This window comes from Lutra lutra, chromosome 6 (assembly GCF_902655055.1).
Source record: "Lutra lutra chromosome 6, mLutLut1.2, whole genome shotgun sequence".
Lineage (NCBI taxonomy): Eukaryota > Metazoa > Chordata > Mammalia > Carnivora > Mustelidae > Lutra > Lutra lutra.
This window is the reverse complement of record NC_062283.1, coordinates 58,191,727-58,207,439: the sequence shown is the minus strand read 5'-3', so window position 1 is coordinate 58,207,439 and position 15,713 is coordinate 58,191,727. Positions and strand designations below refer to the sequence as shown.

Here is a 15,713-nt window from a genome sequence, read left to right as displayed (position 1 = left end):
CAGTCCTACCTGAAAATTAACTTATTTTACTGCTTGGTGTGGGAAAAGGCATTTTCTAGTAATTTTCTGTGACAGGAAGCACAGCATTAATCCAAGTAAGCACCCAACAGACTAAGTCTATCTGCTGGGGAATGGTTTTAAACGTTAATTCAATGAAAACATTTACCTCAGTACTTTTTCTGAGAGAGAACTCAGCAGCAGTTACAGTTCATATGCCACCTGTGGAGAGCCATGAACACCATAGGCGGTAAGCCAACTGAGGAGCACTTTCCAGGTAACAAGAACAGTGATATTGTAAGAAGCTACAAAACAATATTGCAGTAGTTATAGTGACCACTACTACAGTGATCATGGCCTGGGTCAATGTGCCAAATATTAATGCAAGGAGCACACTAGAATTTATAGGGTTAGAATATTTTCCTTATGCTAAGAACCAGTGGGTGGCGCATGATGAGTGGTTATGATCCTTTTATTCTGTTTCGTACTACAAATGCTCCCTAGTTAGAGCTCCTTTATCCTATGTTAAAGATCTATATTCCATGGCAGTATATTTTCATCATCTCAAATGAGAGCACTATAACTTGTATACCCCAACTCTCTCTCTCTCACACACACACGCACACTCAGACACACACGTGTACCCTTATACACACATGTATGGACAATATGTATAAAATGCTCATTTGCAGTGGGTAAGCTCTCTGAAAACAGCCAAATCAGCCTTTGCAAGTATAGAGAACCATTCAATGCCGATGAAAAGCCTTATCAATTGTTTAGCTCCAACATGAAATTTTAATCCTTGTCCATATAGTAATTGGTTTAAATGCCTTTCGTATTTTTTGCTAAGTCATCCAAAGCAAGAATCTCAGAGACTGATGTGATATGTAGAATCTAATGGACTCACGTCTTTATTTTGCCTTTCACACAGTTGGGTAATACTCTTGCTGCTGAAACACGAGTTAATTTTGGATTGCTACTGATGCATCTGTATTTGGCTAAGGCTGATTTGGCTTTCTAGAGAAAGCCTAGCCCATCGGCAAATGGACACCTTCTTCCACACAAACATCAATGTACACTAAAGAAAAATCTCAGTATATGTATATGTGGCGTATATACATATATATGTACACATAAAATGGATTGGGAAGTCCTTTGGTTTAGATGGGATTAAATATGTACTTCCCAAGTGCATAGGTTTCCTTTAACCAACCTGTTCAAAACAGAAATAAGAAAAGTGCCATGGCAATTTTGACATTTCCTGTCATTTTCCCTATGTAGAGGTTCCCTTTCCTTTTCTTTCTCTCTTTCTTAAGCATTTTATTTTTGAAAGTGTTTAGACCTTTTGGCTGTCTAATACTCCATTGATTCGTCCATTCCTTGGAAGAGCTCTAAGATCACATCCACAAACTTATCTTTAGTGGAGAACAAGGTTGCAAAGAACATTTCCCTCTTCTTTGATTCTCTCTTCCCCCCAAGAAGCGGACACCTTGATGTGTCATGACAATTCACTCTTGATCTGACTTTCCTTGTTACCCCTGGCCAGCCCAAGCAGCTGAGGTCTGAGCTTTACTCTCCCTGCATCGTTGTGCAATACTGGAAAAGAAAAATAATCCATTTGTCTACCCCCTTCAGACTGTGGTGACATGATCAGGGTTCTCTTGAATTTCTATGCATTCAATTTCCTCTCTCTCCTTTCGTTTGGCACGTTTCTTTTTCTTGTGGTGCTTTTTGGAAGGGGGGAAAAAGGTTAGGAACACAGGTAAGATAACAAAACAGTGCAGAAGTGTGCAACCCCCAGTGAGCAGCAAGCATTTGAACAGTGTGAAGGTCAGGTTCGAAGGCACAAATAGGAGGGGGACCAACCCAATAAGAAAAGAAGTAACATTTTGCAAAATGGCTGTCCCATGCTCTTGTAGGGAGCTTTTTATACATTGTGTTCGGGTGTGCTCAGTTGCTAATACAAATGTGTAAAGCAGTGGTGCACAGTGGTCAATGGCAAAATTTAAAGTGTAGATAAGGCACAAGATAGAAATGCAATCCATGTCGACGTTCCATAATGTCATTAAGCCCAGAACGCCCAGCTCAATTGAGGTGACACTGAGAATCAGCCAGAAGTTTCCCAGAGGGTGGATCACTAGGAAAAAAGTCAGGATTAACACCAGGAGAACACCAAAGCCTGCAATCAGAACAGGCACCGTGACAGACAATCCGTAATGATCCATGAACACGAAGGAGGGGTTGAACACAATGAATCGGATGCTCTTTGATAGGGACAAGGGCCTCAACTTTTCCAACACTTCTATGACTTCCTTCTGCTTGTCTCTGCTAGTCCTGGCCACCAGATACAAGCGGGAAGCAATAATGTTGTTTTCATCCCCTGCCTTGGAGAAGATGATATCGTTCCGAAAATGCTGGAATTCTGGCTTTTTTAAAAATGAGCTTTGTAGGACACTGATAAAGTCACTCTTGTTATTGGCACTGATGTTGCTAACTTTCAGGAACTGGTAATACTGCTCCACCCAGGACACGGCCGTGAACCCGCTACAGAGTCTCCGTATATCCTCCTGGACGCTGCTGTTCCAGTACTCCAGGGGCTCGTAGATGTAGAACCCTATCACTGGGCTGTAGTTGCTGAAATATTTCTGCTGAACCATGGCATAGGAAACGCTTGGGGAGTCACTGGCTAGCAGATGGATGATGTTGGCTCTGTCACTGATCTGCAAGCACCCCATGAAGGAGAAGGAGGCGTAGATGAGATAGAGGATGACGACAAATGGCTTCACGTAGATATTGGTAATCCATTCATTGTAATGCTCACGGAGGAAGTGCTGAATGAAATGGTGCTGGTAGGGGTTCGTCTCATGATGGGATGTCTGTTGATGCCCATCACTCATCACTGTCTGGAACCACACAGGTTTGCGGTCCAGGTATTCTGCAGAGGGGATCTTACAGCAAAAGATGCTGTGGTAGCGGTTTTGCTCGAGTTGGCCTGCGAAGACCAGACAGGAGCCAAAGAATGAGAAAATGTAGAAGTAGTTCAACAGAATGGAGACACACATGTTCTGACAGAAGACCTTCACAGCTTCTATGTTTGTGAATGGGCTGGCACCCATGCCAAAGGTAATGAAGTATAAGGAGCTGGTCATGGTGTAGGTGACCATCACATCGGAATAGGCATCTGCCACCCTGTCTTTGAAGGGCAAAGTCTCTCTTGTTCTCCGCCATCCAGACAGAAGCTCAAATACTCCTTTAGTTCCATGACCTAGTTTTTTTAAAAAAGAAAGAGAATAATTGTTTTATTATCTATTATCTATGCTAAGCAGTGCTTTATACTCCAAGCTGCAAAATGCTACGATCCTCCTATCAGGGTCTCAAAATTTGAGTTACACCATGGGATATATTTTGTCTGTGTGTCCACTTTAGCAAGGTCCAAATTAATTAGTATTCTGGGTAAAACCAAACCCGTGTTGTCTGTCTTATTAATTCAACAAGTCATAAATACAATTGACATTATTATGTGATTTTTTTTTCTTCCCCTGCACACATGTTGTCTCCCTTAATGGGTCATCCGTTGTGAATGGCAGGGGCTATTATTCACGCAGCTTCAAATGCCCTTCCACACCAACCGAGTGCTTGATCAACTGAGGCATTGACCGATAGTCCCGAACCTCCATTTCAAGCTGACTTACATGCTGATGTAGGAAATCATAAGATGATTTTAAACACTTAAAAATCACTTTACATTGACTTTACGATGTTAATAATCTGCTTGATGGCCAAATGTCTTAGAATCCTGTTCCTGTAGATTTGATTAATTAACATTAGATGCGAGTTGGAAAACTTTGCCAGGTCACGTAAAAGACAGGGCAAAACCTTCAGGGTGAGAGATCACAGCAAGCATTTCCTTTGGGCTCCTCACAGAGCTTTTATTCACACAGTATGGATGCTGACTAACATTTGCTTCATTAAAGTGGATGGGGAATGGTTCTTTTTAATCAACTTCTGCGCACTCTTTAATAAGGGTAAATAAGCAAAAGCTTCATTCAACAAATATTACTTGAGCACCTGCTATGTACCAGAAACAGTTAGATACTGAATGTTCCTCCCACCCCAGGAACTTAACAGCTCTTAAGATACTACAGCTTGCTTCCTTATCAACAAAAGCAGAAAGCAGCTAGGAAAATAAAGGTATTAGGCCATACCTTTAATTTCCCTTTTTCCGCTTCTCTGATTTAGCTCTGTCAATTACTGTTCACAATGTATCAATTAGTAACTTTCTGACTGAGTGAAAATCTTCATACATCACTCTTGCCCTTGTAGGCAAAGCAATACTACACACAAACATTTTCTATGAATGGATGCAAGCTGTGTTTGGGCTCTTCTCCAAGAGATCCATTAGACACAATGTAGCTTAAAGACACAAAATGACCTAGCTCAAGAAAACTTGGAAAATGGACTTTGTGCAGTACCTAGATATTGGAGGAATTCACTTAGCAATGCTTTAACAAACATATGATAATGCCTGGTGTCCTACAATAATCTCTGATTTTGTGTTGTTGATAGAGTTGCTAATTGGTCTCTATACTTTTCCCTCTTCTCTGTTACTTTTTTTTTTTTTTTTTTTTTTTTTTTTTGGGCGGGGAGGGGGGACTGCAACGGGCACAATTAAAAACTATTTCCCATCCTACCTTTTAAGTAGAGGTGGCTCATGTGACATATTTCTGGGAAGTGTAACTGATAGTCACTTAAAGATGCTTATTAGAAAACCAGAAGGAACTTTGCCCTAACTGGCATCACGGAGCCACCAATAAGAGCCTCAGTCTGCCATCTTCTCTAAGTCTCTTTAAAGAGAGCCAAATCTCCATTTGTCTAAGTCACTGTAAGTAAGGTTATTATATGCAGCTGAACCTATTCCTAACCAACTAAGTTTTGTAGGTGAGTTAATATTACAGAAACCTTTTTTTATGAAGATCTAAGAATTCTTGCTTTATAGTTAACTTGACTATAGTATTTACAGGCCTAAATATATATAATGCTAATATTTTATTTTAAAGTTACATGGGTTCACCTATCTTGGGAATTTTTATTAATTATTAATTGTTACTGTATTGGAGTTCTTCTTATCCTAAATATAAAGCCTATTGAATTTCCAAAGTTCTCTTTTCTGAGTCCCCAGTCAGAAAAGATAAGTTTATCCTAACAAGTAGAAAAGGTTAAGCAAATTGCATTTATGTATAAGGTAAGCTTTTTGTTTTTTTTTGTGATTTTTTGGAGGCAATGATCTATTATTCCTTGCATTTAATTACTAGCTCAGCATATATGGGCACTGAGTTAAGTCTAAAATTTTTTAAAGTCTGATGATTCTTACACATCATTAATTCTTCATTTTTATCTTCTGCAGGACTCCTTGACCAAACAGAATACTTGTTCTTTCACACCCTTGGCAAAAACATAATATTAGGATATTTGCTGAAGTAATTAAAATAATTCTTTAATTAGAGCACTTCTCTTCTGAAATGAGGACTCTTGCTATCTTTGTAGTCATAAGGAGGGAAAAGGCTACATGGGGTTGCAGCTAAATTTGGCTTTCCTTTGCTAATGGTCACTTTTATGGAATAGTAGGTACACTATGTAGGCCGGATTGTTGCTTTATATAGTATAAAGGTCTGTATGTGTGGGAAGATGATGCTAAACCGTATTAGGTTAAATAACTACTCTAAGTGTGATAAAGACTGAACACATAATTTCCAAACTTTGGAGAAGGCATATTTTATCCCATTTATAGGTTTAGATATTTTACAGGCCATTCCTGCTGATACTCACTCCTTTGATTCTCCCCATAATCTAGCTATTTCCTAGAAGTTCAGATCTATTATCTGCACCCTGAATCCAGGGTGGTCTTTCCTCTCTCCGTGAACCTGCCCATGATCAGTATTATCTTCTTAGTTTTATTCATGCTATTTTTCTCTGCCTTATAATACCTTCTCCTCATTGCTGGTCACAAGGAAATTCTGTCCATCTGTCTGGTAAGCATCAGTTCAATTCTCTAATTTGCCGGGAAACCATCTCTGACAATTCCAGACATATTGATTTTTTTCTGTTCCTTAAGGTCTTACTGCACTAATTAGTTACTCATTTTGGCATGCAACCATGTGCTGTTTTGCTCTGGAACAAATGGTTTTCTTAGGATATGTTCTATTTCTTTGGTTAGACTGCAAATTCTTCAAGGTCAGAGAATACATTTTATGTTACTCTTATACTCTGCAGAACATCTGGCAAAGGCTAGATGCCCAGAAGACGCCCACTAACTTCTCGAATTCATTTAATTCTTGATTCTAGAAGGGTTGAAAAAAAATGTATCTTTTAACTACTCTTCCTAAAATGTATTGTGCATCTTTATGTCTCCAGTAGAGCTATATACTTTTAATTCAATTCAATCCAATATGTATTTTTATTTGTTAAAAACAAAGACCTATACTAGTCAACATATAAAACATAAAGGTAAGCAAGAAACACAATATTTTCCAACATCTGTCAGGCCAGAAGGCCATTTTTACTTGGGTAATTCTGAGACAGAGATTAAAACTTCAAATACATATGAATTTTAGAAGCAGTCCCATAGGGTGTTCATAAGGGTTCCTTTCTTCTACTAACTAGATTCTAGTAGCACACTCCACAGTTGTGACTACCAAATATGTCTCCAGACATTGCCTAATGCTGACTGGGGGTAAATTGCCCCCAGTTGAGAATTACTGGTAGTCAAAAGAAAAAAGCGTGCACACACACACACACATTTTTTTTTTTTATTTGACAGAGAGAGATCACAAGTAGATGGAGAGGAAGGCAGAGAGAGAGAGAGAGAGGGAAGCAGGCTTCTTGCTGAGCAGAGAGCCCGATGCGGGACTCGATCCCAGGACCCTGAGATCATGACCTGAGCCGAAGGCAGCGGCTTAACCCACTGAGCCACCCAGGCGCCCCCCCCCCCCCACATTTTAATTACCTTTTTCTGATTATAAAAACAGGACATATTTCCATTAAAAATTTGGGAAAGATGGAAAAAATAATGGTGAAAAATTATTTCATAGTCCTACAACACAGATAATTGCTGTTAATAATTTCATGTATTTCTTCCAGTTTTGTATGTATGTATTAAACTTATCCATCCATCCATCCATCCATCCATTCATCCAGATTTGTAACTATTTAACTATTTCATGAAACAGAGCTCCTGTAAGGAGAAATTAGAATTTGGAATTTCTCTTGCTGCTGTTCAGTTGGTTCCCAACCACCATGGAGAACCTACTTTCAAACCTCTGTGGTATTTTCTTTCTTGGTTTCTTCCTTTTTACTTTGGCTTCCACTCTGAAGCTGATAACGTTTTTTTTTTTTTTTTTTAAATATCTGCCCACTTGAAAGAAGTCCTAATGCTCTACCATACCTTTTTGGAAGGGTTATATGCACTCTTTTTCCACCATTACTGAGGGTCCTATTCCAATTCAGAGAAGGCACCTGAAATCAAGACATTGGTATTCACCCAAAAGAAAGTGATCTACCATCTCAGATGATGATGATGATAGAACACGTATGAGTGTGACTTGCCCTACTGAACAACGACCTGAACCAATTCCAATATATTTTCTCCTGGTACTTTAGTCCTGATTGTTCTTTGCTTCTGTCTCATTCCTACCAAAATCCTTAATCCTTACCTAAGGCATCAGTTTGTCTCATGAACCACTCTGTTCAAGTTGCTGACTGGTGAGAGACATATATGTCAGCAGTTAACTGACATTAAAGAATCATAGTGTTCTTTCCAAGTAAGAGATGAATGGTACACACTGTGAAAAGACACCTGGTTCTTTCCGAAGGATTAGGGAAAGCACTACAAGTTTCTGATAGGCAGGGGATGATGCAGTCTAGACTGATGGGATAACATGAATTAAGACACCAATTTACCTATAAATTAAGAGGAGGTAGTTGTGGCTTTCATACTTATCATTGATTTCTTTTTCTCTGAGCAGAGATTAGCTTGTTTGGTTTAGTAGGTTAAGGCATTGTTGGAAATATGCATTTAATATTCTAGAAGATGACTGCCAAACTTTGATCATGGTTTCCTTTCATTGTATTAGTATATATTTGCAAACTATATTAGAATGTCATAATAAGTGGTTCAACTGGGACATTATTGGATAAACTTTCTCTTGGCAAAATTTCACGAAGGAATAGGGAGAGCATTCTTAGGAGTAAAAATGTTTTGGACAGAGTTGGAACTGGGAGAGAAATTCAAGGTGGGAAATGAGTTGAATTAGAAGATTTGTGTGTGTATGTGTGTGTACTGAATGTTCCAAAAGGCTTCAGGGATATTGTTGGAGACCTCTTTCCAAATGAAAGCAAATGGAAACATTGTTTAATAACAAACAAAACTTACGTGACATCTGACTAATATACTCTATTTAACAATAATTTAACAAATTCTGCTATTTACAATGGATAAATATGAAAAAAATGAAGATTATATGGATTCTTCTTTTGGTTATGGCATTGCAGTTCAGCCAGAGGGAAAATCATGAATAGTTAAAATTTAAAAACATGTACTTTTGTTACCAAACAAAACTGACTTCAGTCCTAAATGAGCCGAATAATATTCAGAATTGGTTACAATTCCATTTGAGCCTGAAGCAATCACTTTACAACAACTGAAGAGGACTTCTAAAGTAAGATAGATCTCTGACAACAGATTCCTTCCCACACTTAACAACATTTCTTTAAAGTTGTGCATCCCAGTGTGAACTTCACACTCTGATTGCACCTATGGAGCTGTAGGAAAATTCTGGCGACATGGCTAGACCTGGAGTGACTTCCTTCAAAGCAATGCTGTTCATCTGTGAATTGAATATAAATTTTTCAGTTGCCATTTTAAGCCCAAAACCAATCTCTTCCAAACCCAGAATTCCAAAGAAAATAGTTGTAACAAGGATTAAATCCAATCAAACCTAATTGCAACTGATTCAATTAGTACTCCCTACTGGGCTTCTCTTGATATATTGCTCTAATAAGCACTATCTGTGGGCTTCTAATTCTTTCTAATCAGCTGAATTAGAATTCTCTTCATTTGCTTTGAGAAGATGTACTAATGGTCCTCCCTTTATACTTGAATATGTCAAGCTTTCTGCAGGTCATGAGAGCTTGACATCTCCCCTTTCAGTGGCATAAGAAACAAAGGTAAAAAATAATGTTCCTCCTTATGACCTGCTCCAGAGAAATCTTTTTCCTTTCTCTGAGCATTTATTTCTGCTTTGATTAGCTATGCTTTCAGTAATTGTGTTTTGGGAAATCATCCTTGAGCTCAGGTGGAAAAAAGTATTTTGATTTTCTATTGAGTTCTTAGGTTACATGACTTTTCCATACCAATCAAATGAATGAAGAATGAAAAAAAATAATAAAATCCAACCAACTGAACCAGTAAATCAGCTAATACCACCGCCACTACCAGAAACAACAAAATCCAGATATTGAATCAACATTTTGAGTTACCATTCACGTGTTCAGCATTATATGGGATCCTTATTCATTGTTCCTTCTGTTTAGTTGGCTGTTCCTACTTCTATTTTAAAGATACCACTCAAACATGATCTCATCTCTGATACCTTCCACTTGCTCTCTTCCTCCCTAACTCAGCTGCTTAGAAGCTTCTCTGCGTTCCAGCACATATGGTAGCACTTGCTACTACACCCAACTAAAATTACCCATTGGTGTGCCTGTTTTTTATGTAAGTCTGAAAGGTCCTCAATGTCTAGGGTAGGCACTGTCATTTCCATTTTTGTATTTCAATTATTTGACACATATCGGTGCTCGGTAAATGTTTGTGCAATTGAATTAATTGGTCATGATCTGTGTCTAGTCTTAAAGGTATTTTTAAATGTTCTTGTAATGATTATTACTAACAGCTTTATGGGATCTTCTATCCTATAAAGAGTAAAATTAGTGACAAATTAGGATTTCTGTAACACTGAGATCTGGAGAATGCTTTAAAATTGTCTGGTTCAATCATTGGGAAACATGTTTGAAATGGAAGTAATCTTACTTAGCAAACTTAAATTATGCATAGTTTTAGTTTCCTAATAAATATTGTTCAAAAGAAATCTTCAAAGTTGTAGCATGAATGCTTGATAATGCCTCAAAGGCAAAGTTTTCTGGGAGCATCCTTGAGTGTTTTGCCCCCCCCCCTTTTTTTAACCAGTGAAGATGAAATAAAAACATCCTATAGACTGGAATTTTTCTCTGAGCAAAATGGCCTAAAGCCAGTGGAAACTCAATTAACCAGAAAGCTCAGGAATTGGATCATTTGAATAGTCATTAAATTAATCAACCAGAACTTCCTTTTTGATTCAACTTTTATTGGTTGATTAACTTTACTGGAGATCTTTCTAAAATTGCATTAGACTTGTATTTCCTTTCTGTGTCCTGTCCAGAAGGAAGAAAGGAAGAAAGAAAGGAAGAAAGAAAAGGCAAAATATGTAGCAATTAAAAGGATGTACTCCAGAGTAACACATGTTGGTTTCAGTTCTGGCTTTATCACTTTGTGATGTGTGATGTGGCAAGAATGAATTATTTTAACCACTATATGCCTCACTTTCTTAGTCTAGAAAACAGGAATAAAAATGGCACCTATTTTAAGGGGTTAATGCATAGGTTAAATGAGATAATAATTACAATGAGCCTACAGTGGTGCCTGGCATACAGGAAGCACTCAATGAATGAGCTATTACTATTTATTGAATAATATTCTTCAGAGTCATTATTACACTATGCACAGATAATCAGGAGTCAATATGGCATATTGGTTAGGTGTTGCATTCTGTGGGTTTATACTTCCTCGTCACCATCAACTGAGTGTATGACCTTGAGCAAAGGAACTCTATGGCTGGATTTGGCAATCTGTAAAACAGAGAATAACAATATTTGCTTCAAGGGATTGCTATGTTAAAGGAAAAACAGATACATGGATCCCTTAATACAAATATCTGGCACACAGTGAGTGCTCCCACAAATGTTAGCTATTCTCGAATAGTACTATATAGTTGTAGAAGTGTGGGAGTTTGGATGAATGCTTACCAGGCCTAGGGAAAAGTGTTCTCTGATTATTATTTTGAAATTTGTCTTTTTTTTTTTTTTTTGGTCCTTGGAAGTTAATTGTGGAAAAATGCTGATTAATAAAGATTTTAGTTAACTGGATTCAGCTAATTGTGACATTCCTTATGTGAGTGTGCTTATTCAGAATAAGCTAATAGAGTTGCTCTCTTTTAGCAGGAGGGAAGTTGAAAGGAAGCTTTCCAGGCACTGTTTGTTTCTGTGACTCACAGAAGAAACCATAGTCCCTTCCAGGAGAACGAGGGAACTGCTAGGCAGACGACTAAGTTTCATCAGTCCAGAGGGACAAGGAGACCATTTCCACAAGGTCCTTGAAGTGACAGAACTGGTGTTATTTGAATGTATCCCTGATGAATACAGCCTTCAGTTGAGGAGGCCTGTTTCTTACCATATTTTCTAGGACTTTATTCACATTTAGTGGTCCACAGCTTAGCTCGGCTTTATCATAGCATACATTTATAAACAAGAGCTATATCTTTTCTGATACTTATCATAACATTTTCTTGTTAGGTGTTAATTCACAAAGGCACGGGAGAGAGGATAGTCGGTAGATGGGTAGTAACCTGGCACAGTGGGCCCTGAGTATAGGTTCTTGTGTTCATGCCCAGGTTCAAACTTCAGCTCTATTCCTCCCTAACTGGATCCCTTCATGGATACTCCCCATGTTGTTTTCCTCACATGCAGAACAGCGAATGCAAGCACCTTCCTGGCAGTATTGCTGAGAATAATAAATGAGATAGACCGTATAAAATGTTTACCATCGTCCCTGGCATATATTAAACACTTGGTAAATGTTAGCCATTACTTTTTATGTATGAGTGCATGTTCATTTGAGGCTTAGGCTATGTGTTTGTAGTATACTACAGCACCTGGCTCTGTTTCATTCTTGAAATTATCAATAGAAATGACAATGAATCATGATATGCCAGGCCACTAAACTCAGCTGCAGTGATCGAAAATTGTAGGAAACTCTTACTGACTTCTTGTGATAAATCATACTCCTTTCCATCATCATAATCCCTATGGACTTTGTCCTGCCCATTTCCATTAGGCAAAGATTCATCAAGAAACAAAAAAACCAAATGAAATCCCTCCCAGTTTGCTATGACTATGAAACAGCTAACTGGACTCTAGGGAAGAATGATTTTTGGTCCTGTGACCAATAGAAAGTTCAGGGAGTTAATCTAAAGGTTTCTGGCATTTGGAGATACATGAAAACTTAAGAGCTATTTTAGCAATTATAAAAATTAAGAAAAACAGGTCCACATTATTTTTTTTACAGAAAACTTTCACTTATAATTAACTGACAACAATTCAGGGCCCAGAGATATTAAGTAAAGAGCTGCTGACAGAATGTCAGCAGGTTGTAAAATTTATTCTCTCTTTTACACATTCTGAAATTTCTCAAGTGGTAGTTCTATTAACACTGGTATGGGAATCTTTAATAAAATAATACATGTTTCAAGGAAATTGACCAACTAGTCAGGAGATATTAATGAAGGACCTACCTATCACATGCTACATGAGATCACACTCAGCTTTCCCCCTGATGTGTATACTCTTTCTACAAGCCCAACAAGTGAATGTCCTGCCCAGATACTTTCCAACATTTGGAAAGTTCTTCCATGTTTAGAGTTGAAATTAGTCACCCTGAAATTTCCAAAATCTGCTCCTAATTGTCTTCTTTGGAATATGTGCCAGTTATTCTGCCACATACCTGTACTTCAAATATTGAAGACAATAGCATGATACCTTCAGTCTTCTCCAGGCCAATCACCTCATTACTTTGTTTCTCTGATGACATCTGCACAGGATTCAATCTGAGGTACTCTACAGCAGTAAAAGTGCCTTGAAATCAATGATCATGTCTTCATTTTTGTTTGTTTGTCCCTCGGTACCTAGCAGTGTCATAGATGCAGTGAGTACTAAAAGAATATTTTTTGAGATTTATGTTGTTAAAATTTATCTAGCTAAACTTGCAAAGCTCAAAGGCAGGTTGAGGCATTACAGGGACCGACAGATGAAAAGTCCAGTGATTATTTCTTAATTACAGTTAGGGAACACAGCAGAGCGGTGGAATTTACATGTTGTTAATTGTGACACTCATTCCATCTTCTGCACTGCAGTGGTTGATGACATTCTAGTAAGTTGATGGTGGGGGTGATTTTTGTGACAGATGTGGTCAAGTCAGGACTGCACAAAGCCTGTTTTCAACAACTATGAAGGTACTCAAAAGTTAGATCTATTTTTGTCTTATGAGGCAGTATATCCTCAGAATGCTTCTTGGGAAGGTTACAAAGACTGTGAATAAACTAATGCATGTAAAAACAAAACAGAAACAAAAAAGACATAGATCCCATACTGGCTTTCCATGCAACAGGGCTGGCCTGATTTGTCAGTGGAGTTGCCTGACACTTTGGATTTATACTAGGAGAAGAAAGTTAAACTATATGAAAATCTACAACTGGAAATTATTTCAGTATTTAACCTGAGGAGTTAGTCTTCCATGCAAATAGAAATACTTCTGGGAAGATTCATCTTGCAAACTTAGTGGTTCTTCATTCTTTTGCTGAACGAGTTTGTCATGTCATTTCCTAAAACAGATGTGTGTTGACAAACTAGGCAGGGTACAAAGGAAAGGTCACTGATGAGCAGATGTGCACAAAGGGGATCCTGAGGAATATCACTGTATATGGATCTCATGCACTGCTCTAGAGGCATGCATATTAAATTTTCGCCCTCATTTAATAATTAAGAAAGAATCCATGACACATAGCATTTATAGAATTCTTTTGGTGGTCAGGACCAGAATCCAAATCTTTAGTCTCTCATCTTAATGTGAGCAGACTGTGATCTTGAGAGTAGTGAGTGTATCCTGCTTTGATTATTATATAATCATTTCCTAGGGCAATGCTTGGCACTTAGTAAATAGTTATTATAAAACTGAAGAGTGAATGGGTACCTCTGAGCTTCCAAGATTTGTGGTGTTCTAGTATGTTGTGGAGGGAATACTTACTTCTCATTTTTCCAAGAAGAGTTGGCTTCCATCCATTCTCATGTGGATAGTACTAGAGAGTCTACTTGTATTAATGAGTGAGTAAGGAAGAGTCAGGATTTGCCCTCAGTTTTCTCGTTTCCTACTTCTCATTTTCCATGAATAGGCGGCTTTCATCTACTATCATTCAGATAGTGGTGATGAGTATACTTCCATTTCTTTTTCTTCCTCTTTAAACACTCTTCCAAGTACTAGGAATAGCTGATCTGGTGGTTGGAGCCTGAGAGCAATGTATCATAAGTTGGCTGTTATTCCTCTAAAACAAGAAATAAGCTGAACCCCCTTTCTCTATCCTGCACTATTTATATTAATGACGAGTAAGGAGGATCAGCGCTTGCCCTCAGATTCCTCATTCCATGCAGAAGCATTTTTGGCCCTTTTGTTCTAAAGGGAAGCATGTTATTCATCTCTTATTGTTGGTCTCCAGCGTGATCTCTTCTGACGGCAACTGGATTTGTGAGGAAAATCATAGTCTTCCATGCAATTGGCTGCTAAGGAAATTTTAAGCCTGATGCCTTAAAGACCTAACTCTTCCTATAGTTAAGGAGAGGGAAAACCTAGAGTTAGGATTTTTTAGGTAGAGCTCCCCACATCAGTCTCTGGTACCATATAAGGTCTCCATTCCAGCTTTACGAGGAACTTTGGGAAATACTGTCCTTCCATGAATAAGGATGCAAATATATATGGCTTTTATTTAGCTCCTTGGGTATATATTCTCCACTGCACAGAACCCAGCAAGGAGAAGGACTGATTGATTGAGATGACTGATTTCCACACATTACCTATGAAATGATCAGTGAAAGAATATATAGTTATAGAGTAGGCATATCATAAATACTCATATCAAAGCTACAGTTTTCTTTTTTTTTCTTTGAAGATTTTAATTTACTTATTTGTCAGAGAGAGAGAGCACAAACAGGGGGAGAGGCAGACAGAGGGAGAAGTAGATGCCTGCTGAGCAAGGAGCCCAATGTGGGACTCGATTCCAGGATCCTGGGATCATGACTCAAGCCAAAGGCAGCTGCTTAACCAATTGAGCCGCCCAGGCATTCCTACAGTTTTCTTTTTTATTTGTTATTATTTGAACCTTTCAAAACAGTTTTTGGTATTTCTAAATTGCATTTTAAACCATTATAACCCTGTATCTAAAATTTTAGGTAATTTACAGAATCTTTTTAGCTAATATTAATTTTAAAATTAAAATTAATTTTTAAATATCTGTAAAGAGTGCCATTCCCATAATTTGACCTGACCCTGTGCTTTCCAATGATTTCCCCTATGCAGTAATTAGGCAAAACTGTGAAATATATACTGTTGTCTAAGGAATTTTCCTCATTGAATAAGAATGGAAGCATGGGATTAGCAAAAGAACTTCTTTTTTTAAAAAATTTTTTTAAAGATTTTATTTATTTATTTGAGAGAGAGACAGTGAAAGAGAGCATGAGCAAAGAGAAGGTCAGAGGAAGAAGTAGACTCCCCATGGAGCTGGGAGCCCGATGCGGAACTCGAT

At 38.0% G+C, this 15,713-nt stretch overlaps 1 protein-coding gene across 1 annotated transcript in view; it reads right to left on the bottom strand.

The window, feature by feature from the left end:
- Window positions 1–1,431: 1,431 nt before the first annotated feature.
- The window catches only part of PTCHD4 (patched domain containing 4), a 175,847-nt gene continuing 161,565 nt past the window's right edge, over window positions 1,432–15,713 (bottom strand). Inside the window, exon 3 of the mRNA XM_047734241.1 lies at window positions 1,432–3,262. Coding sequence (XP_047590197.1) covers window positions 1,629–3,262 — 1,634 coding nt within the window. The 3' untranslated portion in view covers window positions 1,432–1,628. The remainder of the gene's footprint in view (window positions 3,263–15,713) is intronic.